Source organism: Tachyglossus aculeatus, chromosome 10, assembly GCF_015852505.1.
Source record: "Tachyglossus aculeatus isolate mTacAcu1 chromosome 10, mTacAcu1.pri, whole genome shotgun sequence".
Lineage (NCBI taxonomy): Eukaryota > Metazoa > Chordata > Mammalia > Monotremata > Tachyglossidae > Tachyglossus > Tachyglossus aculeatus.
Genome location: NC_052075.1, coordinates 2,073,699 through 2,099,091, shown reverse-complemented (window position 1 = coordinate 2,099,091; position 25,393 = coordinate 2,073,699). Strand labels below are relative to the sequence as shown.

Below are 25,393 nucleotides of genomic sequence, written 5' to 3'. Positions count from 1 at the left end.
GCTTTGGGCAAGTCACTTCACTTCTCTGGGCCTCAGTTCCCTCATCTGTAAAATGGGGGTGAAGACTGTGAGCCCCACGTGGGACAACCTCATCACCTTGTATCCCCCCAGCGTTTAGAACAGTGCTAGGCACACAGTAAGCACTAACAAACACCATCATGATTATTATTATTATTCATATTTAGTGAGTGCTTACCGTGTTCAAAGCACTGTACTAAGCGCTTGGGAGAGGACAATCAGCGAGGCTCAGTGGAAAGAGCCCGGGCTTGGGAGTCAGAGGTCATGGGTTCTATTGTATAATTATTTATATTATATTATATATTATATTATATCATGTTTTATATTATATCATATTATATTACATTACATTATATCATATTATATTATATTATATCATACTATATTATATCATATCACATTATATTTTACATTATATCATTATATATAACATTATATATATTATATTTTATATTATATTATATCATATCATTATATATAACACATATATCGCTATATAATATCATCATGCATAGCATGGCAAATATATATTTAATTGTATATTGATATAGCATTATCTAGCTGATATTTTAATATATTGATAACTTATTAATCAGTCAACTGATAATCATTTAATACATATTTGATATAATATATTATATGTAGTCATTGTATATTATATAATTCAAACATTATTATTAGTATTGTTATTATTATAATGGATAGGAGGGACGGATTGGGAGGAGGCGTCAAACGAGAGGGTGAGAAGGGCGGGGGGGGGGGCGCCGGGTCGCTGCCCCTTTAAGGCCCCGCCCCTCACCAGCCCGGGACACGCCCCCTGCCGGGCAGGACACGCCCCCCTCCAAGGAAGACCACGCCCCCTGACGGTCAGGACACGCCCCTGCAGGGCAGACCGCGCCCCCTTCCGGGCAGCCCACGCCCCCTGTCGGACAGGACACGCCCCCTGCCTGGCAGTCCACTCCCCTCCATGGCAGACCACGCCCCCTGCAGGACGCGACACGCCCACGCAGCGCAGGCCACGCCCCCTTCCGGACAGGAAACGCCCCCTGGCGGACAGTCCACTCCCCTCCGTGGCGGCCCACGCCCCCTGGCAGACCGTCCACGCCCCTCCAGGGCAGGCCACGCCCCCTGGCGGCCAGGCCCTCCCTCCCTCCCTCTCTCCCCGGCCGCGCCCCCTGGCGGCGGCGGCGGGGTCGGAGGCAGGCGTCACGTGACGCGCCCCCTCGCGCTCCCAACATGGCGGCGGCGGCGGCGGCCGAGGCGCCTGGGGCCCCCCCCCACGCGCCATCCCCCCCTCCCCGTCCTCCCCTTCTCCTTCCCCTGCTCCCCCCTCCTCCTCCTCCTGCTCCTCCTCCTGCTCCTGCCCGTCCGCCCCTCCGGCGCCATCGGGCCCGGCCCCGGCCCCATCGGCCCCGGCCCCTCCCCCGCCCCCGCCGGGGGCCACCGCGCCCTCAGCTGCCGGGACCTGAAGGCCGGACAATATCCTCCCTCCCTCCCTCCCTCCCTCACCGACCGACGGGGCCGCGGGGGGGCGCGGGGGGGTGCGGGGGGCGGGGCTGGGCGGGGCGGGGGGGAGGGAGAGGAGATGGGGGGAGGGGAAAGGGGCGGGGCATAATGGAGGCGGGGAGGGGCGTGTGGAGGGGGAGGGGCGGGAGGAAGGGGGGAAGGGCGTGTGGAGTGGGGGGAGGGGCGCGAGGGGAGAGGGGCGCGTGAAGATGCGTGGGGGGAGGGGCCGGAGGGGAGAGGGGCGGGGCCTAATGGGGGAGGGGCGGGGCCTGGGCGGGAGGGGGAGGGGCGTGTGTAGTGGGGCGTGGGGGCGTGAGGGCAGGGGGGAGGGGCGAGAGGGGGGAGGGGGCGGGGCCTAATGGGGGCGGGGCGTGTGGAGAGGGGGGAGGGGGGCTGGAGGAGAGGGGCGGGGGGAAGGGGGCGGGGAGCGTTGGTTGGGGGGAGGGGCGTGTGAAGAGGGGCGTGAGGGGCGTGAGGGGAGGGGGGAGGGGCGTGAGGGGGAGGGGCGCGGGGGAGGGCGTGTGAAGAGGGGCGTGAGGAGAGGGGGAGGGGCCGGGGGGGAGAGGGGGCGGGGCCTAACGGGAGGGGGGAGGGGCGCGAGGGGAGAGGGGAGGGGCGCGAGGGTAGAGGGGAGGGGCGAGAGGGTAGAGGGGCGGGGCCGGAGGGGGAGGGGAGAGGGGCGTGAGGAGAGGGGGCGGGGCCTGAGGGGGGAGGGGCGCGAGAGGAGGGGGAGGGGCGAGAGGGTAGAGGGGCGGGGCCGGAGGGGGAGGGGAGAGGGGCGCGAGTTGGGGGGCGTGAGGAGAGGGGGAGGGGCGTGTGGGTGGGGGCGTGAGGAGCGGGGGGCGGGGCTCGAGGGGAGGGGGGAGGGGCGTGTGAAGAGGGGCGCGTGGAGAGGGGAGGGCAGTGGAGCCTTCCGATCATCGTCCTCCTCGTCACTCTCCTTAGTTTCTTCCATTCCTTCCTTCAGTCGGGCCTATGGACCACTGAGCGCTTCGCGGGTGTGCGGAGCGCTGGACTGAGCGCCCGGGAAGGACTAGTGGGCGACGCGTAGAGCCGGGCCCCACGCCACAGAGCGGGGACACGGACACCACCACAAAACCCCCAGGCGGCCGTCAGAGCCGTCATCAGAGCGTACTGAGCGCTTACTCTGTGCGGAGCGCTGTGCTGAGCGCTGAGGAAGGACAAGTCGGCAACACATAGAGACGGTCCCTGCCCACAAGGGGATTATCCTCTCTCGGATGGTGAACCTCACGTGGGGCAGGGGCGGTGACATTTTGATTTCCCTTATTTATTCAGTCGTACTTACTGAGCGCTTACTGTGTGCAGAGCACTGGACTGAGCACACCCCGGAAACCCACACTCCCTGCCAACGGTTATTATTCATTTTCATATTTACTGAGCGCTTACTGTGTGCGGAGGAGCACTGGACTGAGCACACCCCGGAAACCCACACACCGTGCCAACGGTTATTATTCATTCATATTTATTGAGCGCTTACTGTGTGCAGAGCACTATATTAAGCACGCCCCGGAGACACACACACCCTGCCCACAGTCATTATTCGTTCAATCTTATTTATTGAGCGCTTAGTGTGTGCGGAGCACTGTACTAAGCGCTTGGAAAGTACAATTTACCAACAAGCAGAGACAATCCCTTCCCAGAAGGAGATTATTCTCTATTAGATGGCAAACCTGGCATGGGGCAGGGATGGTGACATTTTGATTTCCCTTATTCATTCACTCAGTCTTACGTATTGAGCGCTTACTGTGTGCAGAGCACTGGACTAAGCACACCCTGGAAACCCACACACCCTGCCAACAGTTATTCATTCACATTTATTGAGCGCTTACTGTGTGCAGAGCACTGGACTAAGCACATCCCGTAAACCCACACTCCCTGCCAACAGTTATTATTCATTTTCATATTTATTGAGCGCTTACTGTGTGCGGAGGAGCACTGGACTGAGCACACCCCGGAAACCCACACTCCCTGCCAGCAGTTATTATTCATTTTCATATTTATTGAGCGCTTACTGTGTGCGGAGGAGCACTGGACTGAGCACACCCCGGAAACCCACACTCCCTGCCAACAGTTATTATTCATTTTCATATTTATTGAGCGCTTACTGTGTGCGGAGGAGCACTGGACTGAGCACACCCCGGAAACCCACACTCCCTGCCAACAGTTATTATTCATTCATATTTATTGAGCGCTTACTGTGTGCAGAGCACTATATTAAGCGCGCCCCGGAGACACACACACCCTGCCCACAGTCATTATTCATTCAGTCTTATTTATTGAGCGCTTAGTGTGTGCGGAGCACTGTACTAAGCGCTTGGGAAGCACGATTTACCAACAAGCAGAGACAATCCCTTCCCAGAAGGAGATTATTCTCTATTAGATGGCAAACCTGGCATGGGGCAGGGATGGTGACATTTTGATTTCCCTCATTCATTCACTCAGTCTTACGTATTGAGCGCTTACTGTGTGCAGAGCACTGGACTAAGCACACCCTGGAAACCCACACACCCTGCCAACAGTTATTATTCATTCACATTTACTGAGCGCTTATTGTGTGCAGAGCACTGGACTAAGCACATCCCGTAAACCCACACGCCCTGCCAACAGTTATTATTTATTCATATTTATTGAGCGCTTACTGTGGCAGAGCACTGGACTGAGCACACCCCGGAAACCCACACTCCTTGCCAACAGTTATTATTCATTTTCATATTGAGTGCTTACTGTGTGCAGAGCAGTATACTAAGCGTACCCCAGAGACACACACATCCTGCCCACAGTCATTATTCATTCAATCTTATTTATTGAGCGCTTAGTGTGTGCGGAGCACTGTACTAAGCGCTTGGAAAGTACAATTCGGCAACAAGTAGAGACAGTCCCTGCCCAGAAGGGAATTATTCTCTCTCAGATGGTGAACCTCATGTGGGGCAGGGATGGTGACATTTTTATTTCTCTTATTCATTCATTCAGTCGTACTTATTGAGCGCTTGCTGTGTGCCGAGCACTGTACTAAGCGCTTGGGAAGTACAAGTTGGCAAGAGAGAGAGACGGGCCCTGCCTAACAACGGGCTCACAGTCTGGAACAAAACAAGCAGACGGGCGCCGATACCGTCAGAATTAAATAGAATTGTAGCCGTAGCGTCCAGTACAGTGCTCAATAAATGTCACTGGTGTGGTTATCATTATCAGTATTATCCTTATTGATTAGCATTAAGTATTATTATCATTATTGTTAATCATATCATCGTCAGTGGAAAGAGCCCGGGCTTGGGAGTCAGAGGTCATGGGTTCAAAGCCCTGCTCTGCCAATTGTCAGCTGTGTGACTTTAGGCAAGTCACTTCACTTCTCTGTGCCTCAGATACCTCATCTGGAAAATGGGGATGAAGACTGTGAGCCCCCCGTGGGACAACCTGGTCACCTTGTAACCTCCGCAGCGCTTAGAGCAGTGCTTTGCACATAGTAGGCGCTTAATGACATCATTATTATGGGTTCAAATCCCCACTCTCACGCTCCCTCTTGCCCATCAACCGCAAGGTTTCGAACGTTTTTCCTGTGCAGATCTGTTTGTCATTTGGTTGTGCTCTCCCCAGCGCTTAGTACAGTGCTTTGCACACAGTAAGCGCTCAATAAATACAATCAAATGAATGAATGACTTTGGGCTAGTCACTTCACTTTTCTGGGCCTCAGTTCCCTCATCTGGAAAATGGGGATGGAGGTTGTGAGCCCCCCGTGGGACAACCTGTTCACCTTGTGTCCTCCCCAGCGCTTAGTACAGTGCTTTGCACACAGTAAGCGCTCAATAAATACGATTGAATGAATGAATGAATGAATGACTTTGGCCAAGTCACTTCACTTCTCTGGGCCTCAGTTCCCTCCTCTGGAAAATGGGGATGAAGACTGTGACCCCCCGTGGGGCAACCTGTTCACCTTGTGTCCTCCCCAGCGCTTAGAACAGTGCTTTGCACATAGTAAGCACTTAACAAATTACAAAATTATCATTACTATCATCAGAGGTCAGCGTCACGTGTAGATGTGAACGCAGCGTAATGGAAATTTAAGGTCAACGACTGTGAGCCCGCTGTTGGGTAGGGGCCGTCTCTATATGTTGCCGACTTGGACTTCCCAAGCGCTCAGTACAGCGCTCTAGCACACAGTAAGCGCTCAATAAATACGATTGACTGACTGATTGATTCTCTCGGCCTCAGTTCCCTCATCTGGAAAATGGGGGTGAAGATTGTGAGCCCCCCCGTGGGACAACCTGTTCACCTTGTGTCCTCCCCAGCGCTTAGAACAGTGCTTTGCACATAGTAAGCGCTTAACACATACCAAAATTATCATTATTATTATCAAGAGAGGTCAGCGTCACTTGTAGATGTGAACGCAGCGTAATGGAAATTTAAGGTCAACGACTGTGAGCCCGCTGTTGGGTAGGGACCGTCTCTATATGTTGCCGACTTGGACTTCCCAAGCGCTCAGTACAGCGCTCTAGCACACAGTAAGCGCTCAATAAATAAGTCACATCTCCAGGAAGTCTTCCCCGACTAAGCCCTCCTTTCCTCTTCTCCCACTCCCTTCTGCGTCCCTCTTATTTCCTCCTTCATCCTTCCATCCCCACAGCACAGATGTGTATATTTATAATGGACTTACTCATTTATCTACCTATTTATATTAATGTCCCCCCTTCTAGGCTGTCAGTTCATTGTGGGCAGCCATACGCATGTATATATGTTTGTACGTATTTATTACTCTTTATTTTGTTTGTACATGTTTATTCTATTTATATTATTTTGTTAGTATGTTTTGTCTTGTTGTCCGTCTCCCCCTTCTAGACCGTGAGCCCGCTGTTGGGTAGGGACCGGCTCTAGATGTTGCCAACTTGGACTTCCCAAGCGCTCAGTACGGTGCTCGGCACACAGTAAGCGCTCAATAAATACGATTGAATGAATGAATGAATGAATTTATTCTATTTATATTATTTTGTTAGTATGTTTTGTCTTGTTGTCCGTCTCCCCCTTCTAGACCGTGAGCCCACTGTTGGGTAGGGACCGGCTCTAGATGTTGCCAACTTGGACTTCCCAAGCGCTCAGTACAGTGCTCGGCACCCAGTAAGCGCTCAATAAATACGATTGAATGAATGAATGAATGAATTTATTCTATTTATATTATTTTGTTAGTATGTTTTGTCTTGTTGTCCGTCTCCCCCTTCTAGACCGTGAGCCCGCTGTTGGGTAGGGACCGGCTCTAGATGTTGCCAACTTGGACTTCCCAAGCGCTCAGTACAGTGCTCGGCACCCAGTAAGCGCTCAATAAATACGATTGAATGAATGAATGAATGAATTTATTCTATTTATATTATTTTGTTAGTATGTTTTGTCTTGTTGTCCGTCTCCCCCTTCTAGACCGTGAGCCCGCTGTTGGGTAGGGACCGGCTCTAGATGTTGCCAACTTGGACTTCCCAAGCGCTCAGTACAGTGCTCTGCACCCAGTAAGCGCTCAATAAATACGATTGAATGAATGAATGAATGAATTTATTCTATTTATATTATTTTGTTAGTATGTTTTGTCTTGTTGTCCGTCTCCCCCTTCTAGACCGTGAACCCGCTGTTGGGTAGGGACCGGCTCTAGATGTTGCCAACTTGGACTTCCCAAGCGCTCAGTACAGTGCTCGGCACACAGTAAGCGCTCAATAAATACGATTGAATGAATGAATGAATGAATTTATTCTATTTATATTATTTTGTTAGTATGTTTTGTCTTGTTGTCCGTCTCCCCTTCCTAGACCGTGAGCCCACTGTTGGGTAGGGACCGGCTCTAGATGTTGCCAACTTGGACTTCCCAAGCGCTCAGTACAGTGCTCGGCACACAGTAAGCGCTCAATAAATACGATTGAATGAATGAATTTATTCTATTTATATTATTTTGTTAGTATGTTTTGTCTTGTTGTCCGTCTCCCCCTTCTAGACCGTGAGCCCACTGTGGGGTAGGGACCGGCTCTAGATGTTGCCAACTTGGACTTCCCAAGCGCTCAGTACAGTGCTCTGCACCCAGTAAGCGCTCAATAAATACGATTGAATGAATGAATACGATTGATATAATAATAATATAATAAATACAAATGAACGAAATACTTTGTCGAGAAGCGATTGCAGCGGTTCCTTAACAACAATAACGTATATATGTAAAGATCCTAAAATCAACGAAGACACCCAAGAACCGATGAACTGTACCAATTTCACAGCTCACGGTAAGAGGGACGGATAAGCCGAACGCCCGGAGAAAAAACGAACGGGTCGATCGGGTGGGTTTATTGAGCGCTCCCTGGGTGCACAGCACCGTACTAAGCGCTCCTGAAGGTCTGGAACAACCGAGTTGGGAAACGGGATCCCCAGCGGCGGGGCTCAATGGAAAGAGCCCGGGCTGGAGAGTCGGAGGTCGTGGGTTCAGATCCCGGCTCCGCCAATTCATTCATTCATTCAATCGTATTTATTGAGCGCTTACTGTGTGCAGAGCACTATACTAAGCGCTTGGGAAGTACAAGTGGGCAACATATAGAGACAGTCCCTACCCAACTGTGGGCTCACAATTATCAGCTGTGCGACTTTGGGCAAGCCACTTCACTTCTCTGGGCCTCAGTTCCCTCATCTGTAAAATGGGAAGAAGACTGGGAGCCCCCCGCGGGACAACCTGATCACCTTGTAACCTCCCCAGTGCTTAGAACAGTGCTTGGCACGTAGTAAGCGCTTAACAAAAGCCATTATTATTATTATTATTATTATTATTATTATTATTATTACTGAGAGTCAGAGGTCATGGGTTCAAATCCTGGCTCTGCCAATCGTCAGCTGTGTGACTTTGGGCAAGTCACTTCACTTCTCTGGACCTCAGTTCCCTCATCTGTAAAATGGGAAGAAGACTGAGCCCCCCGCGGGACAACCTGATCACCTTGTAACCTCCCCAGTGCTTAGAACAGTTATTGGCACATAGTAAGCGCTTAACAAAAGCTATTATTATTATTATTATTATTATTATTATTATTATTATTATTATTGAGAGTCAGAGGTCATGGGTTCAAATCCTGGCTCTGCCAATCGTCAGCTGTGTGACTCCAGGCAAGTCACTTCACTTCTCTGGGCCTCAGTTACCTCATTTGTAAAATGGGGATTAAGACTGTGAGCCCCCCGTGGGACAACCTGATCACCTTATATCCTCCCCAGTGCTTAGAACAGTGCTTGGCACATAGTAAGTGCTTAACAAAAGCCATTATTATTATTATTATTATTATTATGATTATTGAGAGTCAGAGGTCATGGGTTCAAATCCCGGCTCTGCCAATCGTCAGCTGTGTGACTTGGGGCAAGTCACTTCACTTCTCTGGGCCTCAGTGACCTCATCTGTAAAATGGGGATTAAGGCTGTGAGCTCCCCGTGGGACAACCTGATCACCTTATATCTAGTCCAGTGCTTAGAACAGTGCTTGGCACATAGTAAGTGCTTAACAAATGCCATCATCAATCAATACCAATCAATTACTTACCAATTGCTTAGTACAGTGCTCTGCACACAGTAAGCACTCAATAAATACAATTGAATGAATATGTGCCAAGCACTGCTCTGAGCGCAGGGGGAAATACAAGGTGATCAGGTTGTCCCCCGTGGGGCTCACAGTCTTCAAACCTAGGTGCTTAGTACAGTGCTCTGCACACAGTAAGCGCTCAGTAAGTACGATTGAATGAGTGAACGAACCCCATTTTACAGATGAGGGAACTGAGGCCCAGAGAAGTGAAGTGACTTGCTCAGAGTCACACAGCAGACGAGTGGCGGAGCCGGGATTATTTATTTAATGGCATTTATTAAGCGCTTACTATGTGCAAAGCACTGTTCTAAGCGCTGGGGTAGACACAAGGTAATCAAGTTGTCCCAAGTGGGGCTCACAGTCTTAATCCCCATTTTCCAGATGAGGGAACTGAGGCCCAGAGAAATGAAGTGACTTGCCCAAAGTCACCCAGCTGACAAGTGGCGGAGCCGGGATTTGAACCCGTGACCTCCGACTCCAAAGCCCGGGCTCTTTCCACTGAGCCACGCTGTTTATTGTTGTAGCGTACTCTTCCCCGCGCTTGGCACAGTGCTCCGCACACAGTAAGCGCTCAATAAATACAATAGGACGAATGAATGAAAGTGCTTAACAAAGAATAATAATAACAATGGCATTTTATAAAGCGCTTACTATGTGCAAAGCACTGTTCTAAGCGCTGGAGAGGTTACAAGGTGATCAGGTTTTCCCACGGGGGGCTCACAGTCTTAACCCCCATTTTACAGATGAGGGAACTGAGGCCCAGAGAAGTGAAGTGACTTGCTCAAAGTCACACAGCTGACAAGTGGCGGAGCCGGGATTTGAACCCGTGACCTCCGACTCCAAAGCCCGGGCTCTTTCCACTGAGCCACGCTGTTTATTGTTGTAGCGTACTCTTCCCCGCTCTTGGCACAGTGCTCCGCACACAGTAAGCGCTCAATAAATACAATAGGACGAATGAATGAAAGTGCTTAACAAATAATAATAATAATGGCATTTTATAAAGCGCTTACTATGTGCAAAGCACTGTTCTAAGCACTGGAGAGGTTACAAGGTGATCAGGCTGTCCCACGGGGGACTCACAGTCTTAACCCCCATTTCCCAGATGAGGTAACTGAGGCCTAGAGAATCAATCAATCAATCGTATTTATTGAGCGCTTACTGTGTGCAGAGCACTGTACTAAGCGCCTGGGAAGTACAAGTTGACAGCATATAGAGACAGTCCCTACCCAACAGTGGGTTCAAGTAACTTGCCCAAAGTCACACAGCTGACAATCAGTCAATCAATCAATCGTATTTATTGAGCGCTTACTGTGTGCAGAGCACTGGACTAAGCGCTTGGGAAGTACAAGTTGGCAACATATAGAGACAGTCCGTACCCAACAGTGGGTTCAAGTGACTTGCCCAAAGTCACGCAGCTGACAATCAATCGTATTTATTGAGCGCTTACTGTGTGCAGAGCACTGTACTAAGCGCTTGGGAAGTACAAGTTGGCAACATATAGAGACAGTCCCTACCCAACAGTGGGTTCAAGTGACTTGCCCAAAGTCACCCAGCTGACAAGTGGCGGAGCCGGGATTTGAACCCGTGACCTTGGACTCCAAAGCCCGGGCTCTTTCCACTGAGCCACGCTGTTTATTGTTGTAGCGCACTCTTTCCCCGCGCTTGGCACACAGTAAGCGCTTAATAAATACGACAGGACGAACGAATGAAAGTGCTTCACAAATACCATTCTATTCTATTTATTTTATTTTGTTAGTATGTTTGGTTTTGTTGTCCGTCTCCCCCTTTTAGACTGTGAGCCCACTGTTGGGTAGGGACCGTCTCTATACGTTGCCAACTTGTACTTCCCAAGCGCTTAGTACAGTGCTCTGCACCTAGTAAGCGCTCAATAAATACGATTGATGATGATACCATTTAAAAAACCCAAAGGAAACCCAAAACAAGAGCCGCCACTAACCCTTTTCCCCCGTTCCGTCCTCAGTCCCCTGCTTCCCGGCTCCCAACATCACGTGTAAGGATTTCACCGGCAACGAGACGCTCTTCACCGGGAACGAAGTTGGATTCCACAAACCCATCCCTTGCCGAAACGTGTAAGCAGAGCCCGCGGTTTTTCCTCAGTTTCCCCCCCTTCCCCGTCCTAAGGGGAGAACCGTCCAAACCTCCGGGTGAACCCAAGGTCGGGGTGGGGAGCGATGGGAGACTGTAGAATCGTTAATCGATGATAATAGTAATAAGCGCTTACTATGCGCAAAGCACTCTCACTCGCTCAATCGTATTTATTGAGCGCTTACTGTGTGCAGAGCACTGTACTAAGCGCCTGGGAAGTCCAAGTTGGCAACAGATAGAGCCGGTCCCTACCCAACAGCGGGCTCACAGTCTAGAAGGGGGAGACAGACAACACTCACTCAATCGTATTTATTGAGCGCTTACTTTGTGCAGAGCACTGTACTAAGCGCCTGGGAAGTCCAAGTTGGCAACAGATAGAGCCGGTCCCTACCCAACAGCGGGCTCACAGTCTAGAAGGGGGAGACAGACAACACTCAATCATATTTATTGAGCGCCTAGTATGTGCAGGGCACTGTACTAAGCGCTTGGGAAGTCCAAGTTGGCAACAGATAGAGACGGTCCCTACCCAACAGCGGGCTCACAGTCTAGAAGGGAGAGACAGACAACAAAACAAAACATATTAACAAAATAAAATAAATAGAATAAATATGTACAAGTAAAATAAATATAGTATATATGTACAAACATATAGACATATATACAGATGTCAAGTGACTTGCCCAAAGTCTCCCAGCAGGCAGTCGATCAATGGTATTTATTAGGCATTGACTGTATGCAGAGCACTGTACTAAGCGCTTGGGAAGTCCAAGTTGGCAACAGATAGAGACGGTCCCTACCCAACAGCGGGCTCACAGTCTAGAAGGGGGAGACAGACAACACTCACTCAATCGTATTTATTGAGCGCTTAGTATGTGCAGAGCACTGTACTAAGCGCTTGGGAAGTCCAAGCTGGCAACAGATAGAGACGGTCCCTACCCAACAGCGGGCTCACAGTCTAGAAGGGGGAGACAGACAACACCCACTCAATCGTATTTATTGAGCGCCTAGTGTGTGCAGAGCACTGTACTAAGCGCTTGGGAAGTCCAAGTTGGCAACAGATAGAGACGGTCCCTACCCAACAGGGGGCTCACAGTCTAGAAGGGGGAGACAGACAACACTCAATCATATTTATTGAGCGCCTAGTATGTGCAGGGCACTGTACTAAGCGCTTGGGAAGTCCAAGTTGGCAACAGATAGAGACGGTCCCTACCCAACAGTGGGCTCACAGTCTAGAAGGGGGAGACAGACAACACTCACTCAATCGTATTTATTGAGCGCCTAGTATGTGCAGAGCACTGTACTAAGCGCTTGGGAAGTCCAAGTTGGCAACAGATAGAGCCGGTCCCTACCCAACAGCGGGCTCACAGTCTAGAAGGGGGAGACAGACAACAAAACAAGTTAACAAAATAAAATAGAATAAATATGTACAAGTAAAATAGAGTAATATATATGTACAAACCTATAGACGTATATACAGATGTCAAGTGACTTGCCCAAAGTCTCCCAGCAGGCAGTCGATCAATGGTATTTATTAGGCATCGACTGTATGCAGAGCACTGTATTAAGTGCTAAGAGGCAGAGGCAGAATTAGAACCCAAATCCCGTGTTCTCCCAAGCCCATATTCTTTCCTGTAGGCCAGGCAGCTTCTCAATATGTGGGGTTTCAGTAAATACGGCGACTACAGTTCATTCATTCATTCAATCGTATTTATTGAGCGCTTACTGTGTGCAGAGCACTGTTCTAAGCGCTGGGGGGTTACAAGGTGATCGGGTTGTCCCACTTGGGGCTCACGGTTTTAATCCCCATTTTACAGATGAGGGAACTGAGGCCCAGCGAAGTGAAGTGACTTGGCCAAAGTCACACAGCTGACAAGCGGCAGAGCGGGCATTCATTCATTCATTCAAGCCTATTCATTGAGCGCTTACTGTGTGCAGAGCGCCGTACTAAGCGCTTGGGAAGTACAAGTTGGCCACACGGGATTAGAACCCACGACCCTCTAGACTGTGAGCTCGTTGTTGGGTCGGGACCGTCTCTATATGTTGCCAACTCGTACTTCCCAAGCGCTTAGTGTAGTGAGCGCTCAATAAATACGGCTGAATGAATGAATAAATGAATGACCTCTGACCCCCAAATCCGGGCTCTTTAATAATAATAATAGCGATGGCATTTATTAAGTGCTTACTATGTGCAAAGCACTTTTCTAAACGCTGGGGGGGATGCAAGGTGATCAGGTTGCCCCACGGGGGGCTCACAGTCTTCATCCCCATTTTCCAGATGAGGTAACGGAGGCTCAGAGAAGTTAAGTGACTTGCCCAAGGTCACACAGCAGACATGTGGCAGAGCCGGGATTCGAACCCTCTGCCCCTCCGCCAAGCTAGCTCTCTTCCTCCCTTCAAGACCCTGCTGAGAGCTCACCTCCTCCAGGAGGCCTTCCCAGACTGAGCCCCTTCCTTCCTCTCCCTCTCGTCCCCCTCTCCATCCCCCCATCTTACCTCCTCCCCTTCCCCACAGCACCTGTATATATGGATATATGGTTGTACATATTTATTACTCTATTTATTTATTTATTTTACTTGTACATTTCTATCCTATCTATTTTATTTTGTTGGTATGTTTGGTTTTGTTCTCTGTCTCCCCCTTTTAGACTGTGAGCCCACTGTTGGGTAGGGACTGTCTCTATGTGTTGCCAATTTGTACTTCCCAAGTGCTTAGTACAGTGCTCTGCACATAGCGCTCAATAAATATGATTGATTGATTGATTGATTGATTGAAAGAGCACGGGCTTGCAAGTCAGAGGTCATGGGTTCTAGTCCCGGCTCCTCCACTTGTCAGCGGGATGACCTCGGGCAAGTCACTTAACTTGGTGACTTGGTGTCACCGCACTGTCTCTATGTGTTGCCAATTTGTACTTCCCAAGCGCTTAGTACAGTGCTATGCACATAGTATGCGCTCAATAAATACGATTGATTGATTGATTAACTTCTCTGGGCCTCAGTCGTCTGCAAAATGGGATTAAAATCGGGAGCCCCACGTGGGACAACCTGATAATCTTGTATCTCCCCCAGCGCTTAGAACAGTGCTTGGCACATAGTAAGCGCTTAACAAATACCATCACCATCATCATCATCACACTGTAAGCGCTCAATAAATATGAATGAATGAATCAATCAATCAATTGTATTTATTGAGCGCTTACTGTGTGCAGAGCGCTGTACTAAGCGCTTGGGAAGTCCAAGTTGGCAACATCTAGAGACGGTCCCTACCCAACAGTGGGCTCACAGTCTACAAGGGGGAGACGGAGAACAAAACCCAACATACTAACAAAATAAAATAAATAAAATAGAGAATGAACGAAAGCCGTTTTTAAATCCCAAACCAAAGCCAAACGGCGAACCCGCGTCGGGAGCGGAGCGCCGTTCTTCTCCCCCTCGGACTTGAATTTCAGTCTGTTTTGTTACTTAGGAGCTTCTCCGGGAGAGTCGTCTCCCCAAGCAGCTTTTTATCACGGAGAGTATAAAATTCAGCCGGGCGGATGATTAATAGCTCCCACAAACTGCCATTTTAAGACTGTGAACCCACTGTTGGGTAGGGACTGTCTCTATATGTTGCCAATTTGTACTTCCCAAGCGCTTAGTACAGTGCTCTGCACATAGTAAGCGCTCAATAAATACGATTGATGATTTTAAGGAACCCGTCCTCACCGCTGCCGGGGACAGATCTCCGCTTTGGTCCGCACTTAAAATCCCTGTTAATGTCATTGGGTATTAAATCTCGGCCGTCCCTACCCCCCGCGCTTTCTTTTTTAGTTTTCATGTGAGCCCGCTGTAGGGTAGGGACCGTCTCTATATGTTCCCAACTTGTACTTCCCAAGCGCTTAGTCCAGTGCTCTGCACACAGTAAGCGCCCAATAAATACGATTGAATGAATAACGAAAATCCCGGCTCCGCCACTTGTCAGCTGTGTGACTCTGGGCAAGTCACTTCACTTCTCTGCACCTCGGTTCCCTCATCTGTAAAATGGGGATCGTTCATTCATTCAGTCGTATTTATTGAGCGCTTACTGTGTGCAGAGCACTGGACTAAGCGCTTAGGAAGTCAAAGTCGGCAACATATAGAGACGGTCCCTACCCGACAGCGGGCTCACAGTCTAGAAGGGGGAGACAGAGAAAAAAACAAAACGTATTAACAGAATAAAATAAATAGAATAAATATGTACAAATAGAATAAATAGAGTAATAAATACGTACAAACATATATACAGGTGTTGTGGGGAGGGGAAGGAGGTAAGGCGGGGGGGATGGAGAGGGGGAGGGGGGGAGAGGAAGGAGGGGGCTAACTTCCCAACTTGCTGCCAACTTGTACTTCCCAAGCGCTTAGTCCAGTGCTCTGCACACAGTAATCAATCAGTCAATCGTATTGAGCGCTTACTGTGTGCAGAGCACTGTACTAAGCGCTTGGGAAGTCCAAGTTGGCAACATATAGAGAAGGTCCCTACCCAACAGTGGGCTCACAGTCTAGAAGGGGGAGACAGAGAACGAAACCAAACATATTAACAAGATAAAATGAATAGAATAGATATGTACAAGTAAAATAGAGTAATATATGTTGCCAACTTGTCCTTCCCAAGCGCTTAGTACAGTGCTCTGCACACAGTAAGCGCTCCATAAATACAATGGAACGAACGGCCCCACGAGGTCCGGCCTGAGAAATGGACCTCGTTGTCCTCCCCGGGGTAAAGTGTGCTCTCACTTCAAGTCATTCATTCAGGCTGTCCTCCTGGAGAAGCAGCGTGGCTCAGTGGAAAAAGCGCGGGCTTCGGAGTCAGAGGTCATGGGTTCGAATCCCGGCTCCACCGCATGTCTGCTGTGTGACTTTGGGCAAGTCACTTCACTTCTCTGGGCTTCAGTTTCCTCATCTGTAAAATGGGGATGAAGACTGTGAGCCCCTCTGTGGGACAACCTGATCACCCTTTAAGCTCCCCAGCGCTTAGAACAGTGCTTTGAACATAGTAAGCGCTTAATAAATGCCATCATCATCATTATCGTACCCAATTCCTGCCTCTTTGCTGGTATCCCACCCTTAAAGTACTAATAATAATAATAATAGTGGTATTTAAGAGCTTACTATGTGCCACCTGTCTACATGTTTTAGACTGTGAGCCCACTGTTGGGTAGGGACTGTCTCTATATGTTGCCAATTTGTACCTCCCAAGCGCTTAGTACAGTGCTCTGCACATAGTAAGCGCTCAATAAATACGATTAATGATGATGATGTTTTGTCGTCTGTCTCCCCCTTCTAGACCGTGAGCCCGTTGTTGGGTAGGGATTGTCTCTTTAATGTTGCCGATTTGTACTTCCCAAGCGCTTAGTACAGTGCTCTGCACACTTGTACGTATTTACTCTTCTATTTTGTTAATGATGTGCATTTAGCTTTAATTCTGTTTGTTCTGACGACTCGACACCCGTGCACATGTTTTGTTTTGTCGTCCGTCTCCCCCTTCTAGACCGTGAGCCCGCTGTCGGGTAGGGACCGCCTCTCTACGTTGCCGACTTGTCCTTCCCAAGCGCTTAGTCCAGTGCTCTGCGCGCTCAATAATAATAATAATGATAGCATTTATTAAGCGCTTACTATGTGCCAAACACTGTTCTAAGCGCTGGGGAGGTTCCAGGGTGATCAGGTTGTCCCACGGGGGGGCTCACACTTTTCACCCCCATTGGACAGACGAGGGAACTGAGGCCCGGAGAAGTGAAGCGACTTGCCCAAAGCCTCACAGCGGGATTTGAACCCGTGACCTCTGGCTCCCAAGCCCGGGCTCTTTCCACTGAGTCACGCTGCTTCTCCAATAAATACAACAGAACAGTCTTTAAGAGCTGCCTTTATCTGCTTCAAAAGAGAATTTGACTCCCCCCCTCCACTTCTGATTTTTTTTTTTGTTTTCTGACGCAGGAACGGTTATTCGTACAAAGTGGCCGTGGCCCTGTCTTTATTTCTCGGATGGTTAGGAGCAGATCGATTTTACCTCGGCTATCCCGCCCTGGGTGAGTATGTGTTTGCCATTTTCCCCGTCCGCGTGTTTTCGCCTGGATTGGGCCCGTGCCGTTCCACGCGTTAAAGAGTCCCATATGTCTCCCGGGCTGAAGCGGTTGGAAATTTCCTCGGAAAGTAAAGCCGGCACCAGCCCCGCGACTCGGAGAACATCTGTTTCCGTCCCCGTTTGTGTCTCGACTTCCAGGGAACGGAGTCGGGGTGAGGCATCGCGCAGGTTAAAATCTCATCCATCCCGAAGCGAGGGGCCGGCGAAAGAGGCTCTTGAGTTAGCCAGATTCCGCCAACCCGTTTTTTGCTTTTTAATTTCGCCAACGACAACGTGGCGTCTACTAGGCCGGGGGATCGCGGTCGCTTCGAGTTATGGCCTGGTTAGGATAAACCGATGTTAGCGGGACAAAGGCTTACTATGCTCCGAGAGCCGCCGCGCCCCTCGTTACGGGCTCCGAGGGGGGATTCGGGGGGCCCGAGGGGTGGCCCGGCCCCCCCAAGCGAGGACCGGCCGGAGAAATGGACCCCGTTGTCCTCTCCGGGGTGAAGTGTGCTCTCACTTCAGTCAATCAATCAATCAGTCGTATGTATTGAGCGCTTACTGTGTGCGGAGCACTGGACTAAGCGCTTGGGAAGTCCAAGTTGGCAACATATAGAGACAGTCCCTACCCAACAGTGGGCTCACAGCCTAGACGGGGGAGAAGGAGAACAAAACCAAACGTATTAACAAAATAAAATAAATAGAATAGATATGTACAAGTAAAATAAATAGAGTCATAAATATGTACAAACATCATTCATTCAGGCTGTCCATCTGGAGAAGCAGCGTGGCTCAGTGGAAAGAGCCCGGGCTTCGGAGTCGGAGGCCATGGGTTCGAATCCCGGCTCCGCCAACTGTCAGCTGTGTGACTTTGGGCAAGTCCCTTCTCTGGGCCTCAGTTTCCTCATCTGTAAAATGGGGATGAAGACGGCGGGCCCCTCCTTGGGACAACCTGATCACCTTGTCATCTCCCCAGCGCTTGGAACAGTGCTTTGCACATAGTAAGCGCTTAATAAGTGCCATCATCGTCATTATCGTACCCAATTCCTGCCTCTTTCTTCACTGGTCTCCCACCCTTAAAGTAATAATAATAATAATAGTGGTATTTAAGCGCTTAGTATATGCCACCTGTCTCCATGTTTTGTTGTCCGTCTCCCCCTTCTAGACTGTGAGCCCGTTGGTGGGTAGGGATTGTCTCTTTACGTTGCCGATTTGTACTTTCCCAGCGTTTAGTACAGTGCTCTGCAGCCCAGCACTTAGTACAGTGCCCTGCAGCGTGGCCCAGTGGAAAGAGCCCGGGCTTGCAAGTTAGAGGTCATGGGTTCAAATCCCGGCTCCTCCACTTGCCAGCTGTATAACCTTGGGCAAGTCACATAACTTCTCTGTGCCACAGTTATCTGTAAAATGGGGATTCAAAGTGTGAGCCCCACGTGGGACAACCTGATAATCTTGTATCTCCCCCAGCGCTTAGAACAGTGCTTGGCACAGAGTAAGTGCTTAACAAATACCATCATCATCAGTCATCCATTCATATTTATGGAGCGCTTCCTGTGTGCGCAGCGCCGTACTAAGCGCTTGGGAAGCGTGGCTCAGCGGAAAGAGCCCGGGCTTTGGAGTCAGAGGTCATGGGTTCAAATCCCGACTCTGCCGCATGTCTGCTGTGTGACTCTGGGCAAGTTGCTTAATCAATCAATCAATCGTATTTATTGAGCGCTTACTGTGTGCAGAGCACTGTACTAAGCGCTTGGGAAGTACAAGTTGGAAACATACAGAGACAGTCCCTATCCAACAGTGGGCTCACAGTCTAAAAGCTTAACTTCTCTGTGCCTCAGTTACCTCATCTGGAAAACGGGGATTAAGACTGTGAGCCCCATGTGGGACAACCTGATCACTTTGTATCCTCCCCAGCGCTTAGAACAGTGCGTTGCACATAGTAAGTGCTTAACAAATGCCATCGTTATTATTACAGTGCCTGGCACCCACTCATTCATTCAATCGTATTTATGGAGCACTTACTGTGTGCAGAGCACTGGACTAAGCAGAGTGGCTCAGTGGAAGTAGCCCGGGCTTTGGAGTCAGGTCATGGGTTCAAATCCTGACTCCTCCAGTTGTCAGCTGTGTGACTTTGGGGAAGTCACTTCACTTCTCTGGGCTTCAGTTCCCTCATCTGTAAAATGGGGATTAAGACTGTGAGCCCCACGTGGGACAACCTGATCACCATGTATCCCCCCCAGTGCTTAGAACAGTGCTTTGCACGTAGTAAACGCTTAATGAATGCCATTATTATTATTATTATTATTAACAAATACCATTATTATTTTTATTATTATTATTCTTGCAATTCAGCAACAAATGAGACAATTCCGACTCAACAACGGGCTCACAGTCTAGAAGTGGGGAGACAGACAACAGAACAAAACAAAACAAGTAGACGGGCATCGATATAAAGAAATAATATTATATATATATATATAGATAGATAGATAGATATACACACATTATAAATAAAATAAATAGAATAATAACTATGTACAAATATACAGCAGTGCTGTGGGGCGGGGAGGGGGGTGATGGGGAGGAGGAAAGGGGGGACTCAGTCTGGGAAGGCTCCCTGGAGGAGGTGAGCTTTCTTCACTTCTCTGTGCCTCAGTTCCCTCACCTGGAAAATGGGGATCGAGACTGTGAACCCCACATGGGACAGGGACTACGTCCAACGCGATTTGTTCAAATCCACCCCACGCTCAGCGCAGCGCCTGGCACATAATAATGCAGTCGTATTTATGGAGCGCTTACTGTGTGCAGAGCACTGGACTAAGCGCTTGGGAAGTCCAAGTTGGCAACATATAGAGACGGTCCCTACCCAACAATCAATCAATCAATCAATTATATTTATTGAGTGCTTACTGTGTGCAGAGCACTGGACTAAGCGCTTGGGAAGTCCAAGTTGGCAACATATAGAGACAGTCAATCAATCAATCAATCAATCGTATTTATTGAGCACTTACTGTGTGCAGAGCACTGGACTAAGCGCTTGGGAAGTCCAAGTTGGCAACATATAGAGACAGTCAATCAATCAATCGTATTTATTGAGCGTTTACTGTGTGCAGAGCACTGGACTAAGCGCTTGGAAAGTCCAAGTTGGCAACATATAGAGACGGTCCCTCCCCAACAGCGGGCTCACAGTCTAGAAGGGGGAGACAGACGACAAAACAAAACATATTAACCAAATAAAATAAATAGAATAAATATGTACAAATAAAATAGAGTAATAAATATGTACAAACATATATACATATATACAGGTGCTGTGGGAAGGGGAAGGAGGTAAGGCGGGGGGGATGGGGAGGGGGATAATGCCATAATAATGATGGCATTTGTTAGGTGCTTACTATGTGCCATGCACTGTTCTAAGCGCTGGGGAGGATACAAGGCGATCAGGTTGTCCCCCATGGGGCTCCCAGTCTTCATCCCCATTTTCCAGATGAGGGAACTGAGGCCCAGAGAAGCGAAGCGACTTGCCCAAAGTCACACAGCTGGCAGTTGGCGGAGCCGGGATTTGAACCCACGACCTCGGACTCCAAAGCCCGCTCTCTTTCCACTGAGCCTTTTGGCGCCGATTCTCAGAAGTTGTCACTTTTCCTTTCCCCCGCCTCAGACCGTAATTCATTCATTCATTCATTCATTCATTCAATCGTATTTATTGAGTGCTTACTGCGTGCAGAGCACTGTACTGAGCGCTTGGGAGTACAAGTTGGCAACATATAGAGACGGTCCCTACTTAATGCTGTCTGTCCGACTCTAGCTTCTCTCCAGTTGGGTGAATCCTCAATGCCCGAGCGCCGCTTCAACGGGAAGCTTTTCATTTCTGCCTCTTCAATAGGAAGCCTTGTTTTGCTAATAATATTCTCCGCCTTGGTGTATAATTCCGTGTTAACATCTGTGATTTTTTTTTTTCCCGATATGCTATAACTAGCACATTTTATTCCGCCCATCTGTTGCATTAAAAGATTAGAGATCCTCAAAGATAATGGTTCTCACGGAGGCATTTAACCGTGGATCCCCCCCCCCCCCCGCCCTTCTTCATAATAATTCTATTGATTTTTAAAACGTAAATATTTTCTCCAATGCCGTATCTTTCGGTAAAGGAGTTTAAAACCCGACGGTTTTCTCTATGACGTGCCTGGGTGTTTTTTTTTTTTTTTTCTTTTTCCTGCCAGCTGAAATTCCCAGCCAGAGCTGGTGTATTAAGCGCGAATAAAAAGATTTGTAAGCGCCGATAATGTTTGAAAGCTGTTCTCTTTAGGAGGAGAAGCGGAGGGAAAACGAGTAACTAATTACAAAATTCATTGTCGGGCACTCTTGTGGTTTGGCAAACAAACTGCCTCAAGGATGAAATAATCTGAATTCCTTCAAGCGATTTATTCAGCCGGCTTGGGTGCAAGGGCTGACCTGTAGAGCAGCAGATTACTTTTAAAATGAATCCGTTTTTCCCGTTATATTTTACATTTATTACTCTATTTATTCATTTATTTTACTTGTACATATCTATTCTATTTATTTTATTTTGTTAGCATGTTTGGTTTTGTTCTCCGTCTCCCCCTTTTAGACTGTGAGCCCACTGTTGGGTAGGGACCGTCTCTATATGATGCCATCTTGGACTTCCCAAGCGCTTAGTACAGTGCTCTGCACACAGGAAGCGCTCGATAAATATGATTGATTGATTGATTCCCCGCAGCACAGGTATATATGTTTGTACGTATTTATTACTCTATTTATTTTACTTGTACATATCTATTCTATTTATTTCATTTTGTTAATATGTTTTGTTTTCTTCTCGGTCTCCCCCTTCTAGACTGCGAGCCCGCTGTTGGGTAAGGACCGTCTCTAGATGTTGCCAACTTGGACTTCCCAAGCGCTTAGTACAGTGCTCTGCACACAGTAAGCGCTCAATAAATACGATTGATTGATTCCCCATAGCACCTGTATATATGTTTGTACATATTTATTACTCTATTTTACTTGCACATATCTATTCTATTTATTTTATTTTGTTAATACGTTTGGTTTTGTTGTCTGTCTCCCCCTTCTAGACTGTGAGCCCGCTGTTGGGTAGGGACCGTCTCGGTATGTTGCCAACGTGGACTTCCCAAGCGCTTAGTACAGTGCTGTGCATACAGTAAGCGCTCAATCAATACGGTTGATTGATTATCGGGCGCCTACGGAGTGCCGAGCGCTGTACTAAGCGCTTGCGAGAGTACAGCACAATAACAAGCGGACACATTCCCCGTCCACAAGGAGCTTACAGTCCCGCCCACCCCATCCCCCTTCACCGTCGTCGTCTGTCTCTTCCTGGGGCACAGTAAGCGCTCAATAAATACGATTGATTGATTGGGGCGACGGAGTTCCCGTGAGGCGAGTTGGCGGCCATCAAGGTAGCTACTGTCCAAACCTCAAGGGAGTCTCCTTGAACGCATTTTTCAAGGGTGGGTAGATTTGGATGTAAAGAACAAGAAGGGAAAGCCATTTGAAATCCATATTATTACAATAAGGAAACCCCGGGACGTGTCACCGATCAATCAATTGTATTTATTGAGCGCTTACTGTGTGCCGAGCACTGGACTAAGCACTTGGGAAGTCCAAGTTGGCAACATCTAGAGACAGTCCCTACCCGACAGCGGGCTGACAGTCTAGAAGGGGGAGACAGACAACCAAACAAAACATATTAACAAAATAAAATAGAGTCAGAGGTCATGGGTTCAAATTCATTCATTCAGTCAGTCAGTCGTATTTATTGAGCGCTTACTGTGTGCAGAGCACTGGACTAAGCGCTTGGGAAGTCCAAGTTGGCAACATCTAGAGACGGTCCCTACCCAACAGCGGGCTCGCAGTCTAGAAGGGGGAGACCGAGAACAAAACAAAACATATTAACAAAATAAAATAAATAGAATAGATATGGACAAGTAAAATAAATAGAGTAATAAATACGTACAAACATATATACAGGTGCTGTGGGCAATCAATCAATCAAGGCAGAGTCCTCAGAGTTCAGCTTTACCGGTCCCCCAAATTCCATTTATTTTAGAGAAGCAGCGTGGCTCAGTGGAAAGAGCCCAGGCTTTGGAATCAGGGGTCATGGGTTCGAATCCCAGCTCTGCCGATTGTCAGCTGGGTGACTTTGGGCAAGTCAGTTCACTTCTCTGTGCCTCAGTTTCCTCATCTGTCAAATGGGGATTAAGACTGTGAGCCCCCCATGGGACAACCTGATCTCCTTGTAACCTCCCCATTGCTTAGAACAGCGCTTTGCACATAGTAAGTGCTTAATAAATGCCATCATTATTATTATTATTATTATTATTATTATTATTTATTCACATCCATGTGGTCCCATCGTATGGAAGAGCGACGGCAGAACTATACAGTGCCTTGCACATAGTAAGCGCTTAATAAATGCCATCATTATTATTATTATTATTATTATTTATTCACATCCACGTGGTCCCATCGTATGGAAGAGCGACGGCAGAACTATACAGTGCCTTGCACATAGTAAGCGCTTAATAAATGCCATCATTATTATTATTATTATTATTTATTCACATCCATGTGGTCCCATCGTATGGAAGAGCGACGGCAGAATTATACAGTGCTTTGCACATAGTAAGCGCTTAATAAATGCCATCATTATTATTATTATTATTTATTCACATCCATGTGGTCCCATCGTATGGAAGAGCGACGGCAGAACTATACAGTGCCTTGCACATAGTAAGCGCTTAATAAATGCCATCATTATTATTATTATTATTATTTATTCACATCCACGTGGTCCCATCGTATGGAAGAGCGACGGCAGAACTATACAGTGCCTTGCACATAGTAAGCGCTTAATAAATGCCATCATTATTATTATTATTATTATTTATTCACATCCATGTGGTCCCATCGTATGGAAGAGCGACGGCAGAATTATACAGTGCTTTGCACATAGTAAGCGCTTAATAAATGCCATCATTATTATTATTATTATTATTTACTCACATCCATGTGGTCCCATCATATGGAAGAGCGACGGCAGAATTATACAGTGCTTTGCACATAGTAAGCGCTTAATAAATGCCATTATTATTATTATTATTATTATTTATTCACATCCATGTGGTCCCATCGTATGGAAGAGCGACGGCAGAATTATTGCCAATCTGCTCCCAAAGTCTTTAATTCTGCCATTTCACTCTTATTTACTGTATTGTTTTTTTCATCCTGCTGTCCTCTATTTTCGGCCGTCCTCGTGATTTTTTTTCATCAATTCTTAGCGGCTTATGGGTAGAACACGTGCCCGGCTCTGCCACGTGTCAGCTGTGTGACCTTAGCCAAGTCACTTCACTTCTCTGGGCCTCAGTTACCTCATCTGTCAAATGGGGATTGAGACTGTGAGCCCAAGGGGCTCACGGCACCTTTTTATTTGCATCCACCCCAGAGCTTAGCACAGTGCCTGCCGCATAGTAAGCGCTTAACAAATACCATAATTAGCATTCTGATTATTATTAACTGTCCTCGGCTCAGCTATCATTCGGATTATTACTCTATTACTCTATTTATTACTCTATTTATTTATTTATTACTCTATTTTTTATTTTACTATTACTCTATTTTACTTATTACTCTATTTTACTTATTACTCTATTTATTTTACTATTACTCTATTTTACTATTACTCTATTTCACTTATTACTCTATTTATTTTACTTATTACTCTATTTATTTTACCTATTACTCTATTTATTTTACCTATTACTCTATTTATTTTACTTATTACTCTATTTATTTTACTTATTACTCTATTTATGTATTTTACTTATTACTCTATTTATGTATTTTACTATTAATTACTCTATTTATTTTACTATTACTCTATTTTACTTGTACATATTTATTCTATTTATTTTATTTGCTTTATATGTTTTGTTGTCTGTCTCCCCTTTCCAGACTGTGAGCCCGCCGTTGGGTAGGGGCCGTCTCTATATGTTGCCAACTTGGACTTCCCAAGCGCTTAGTACAGTGCTCTGCACACAGGAAGCGCTCAATAAGTACGA

At 47.7% G+C, this 25,393-nt stretch overlaps 1 protein-coding gene across 1 annotated transcript in view; it reads left to right on the top strand.

The window, feature by feature from the left end:
* The first annotated feature begins 1,432 nt into the window (after positions 1-1,432).
* The window catches only part of TM2D1 (TM2 domain containing 1), a 44,742-nt gene continuing 20,781 nt past the window's right edge, over positions 1,433-25,393 (top strand). The window contains exons 1-4 of the mRNA XM_038752779.1: positions 1,433-1,497; positions 7,717-7,790; positions 11,100-11,208; positions 17,171-17,262. Coding sequence (XP_038608707.1) covers positions 7,763-7,790; positions 11,100-11,208; positions 17,171-17,262 — 229 coding nt within the window. The 5' untranslated portion in view covers positions 1,433-1,497; positions 7,717-7,762. The remainder of the gene's footprint in view (positions 1,498-7,716; positions 7,791-11,099; positions 11,209-17,170; positions 17,263-25,393) is intronic.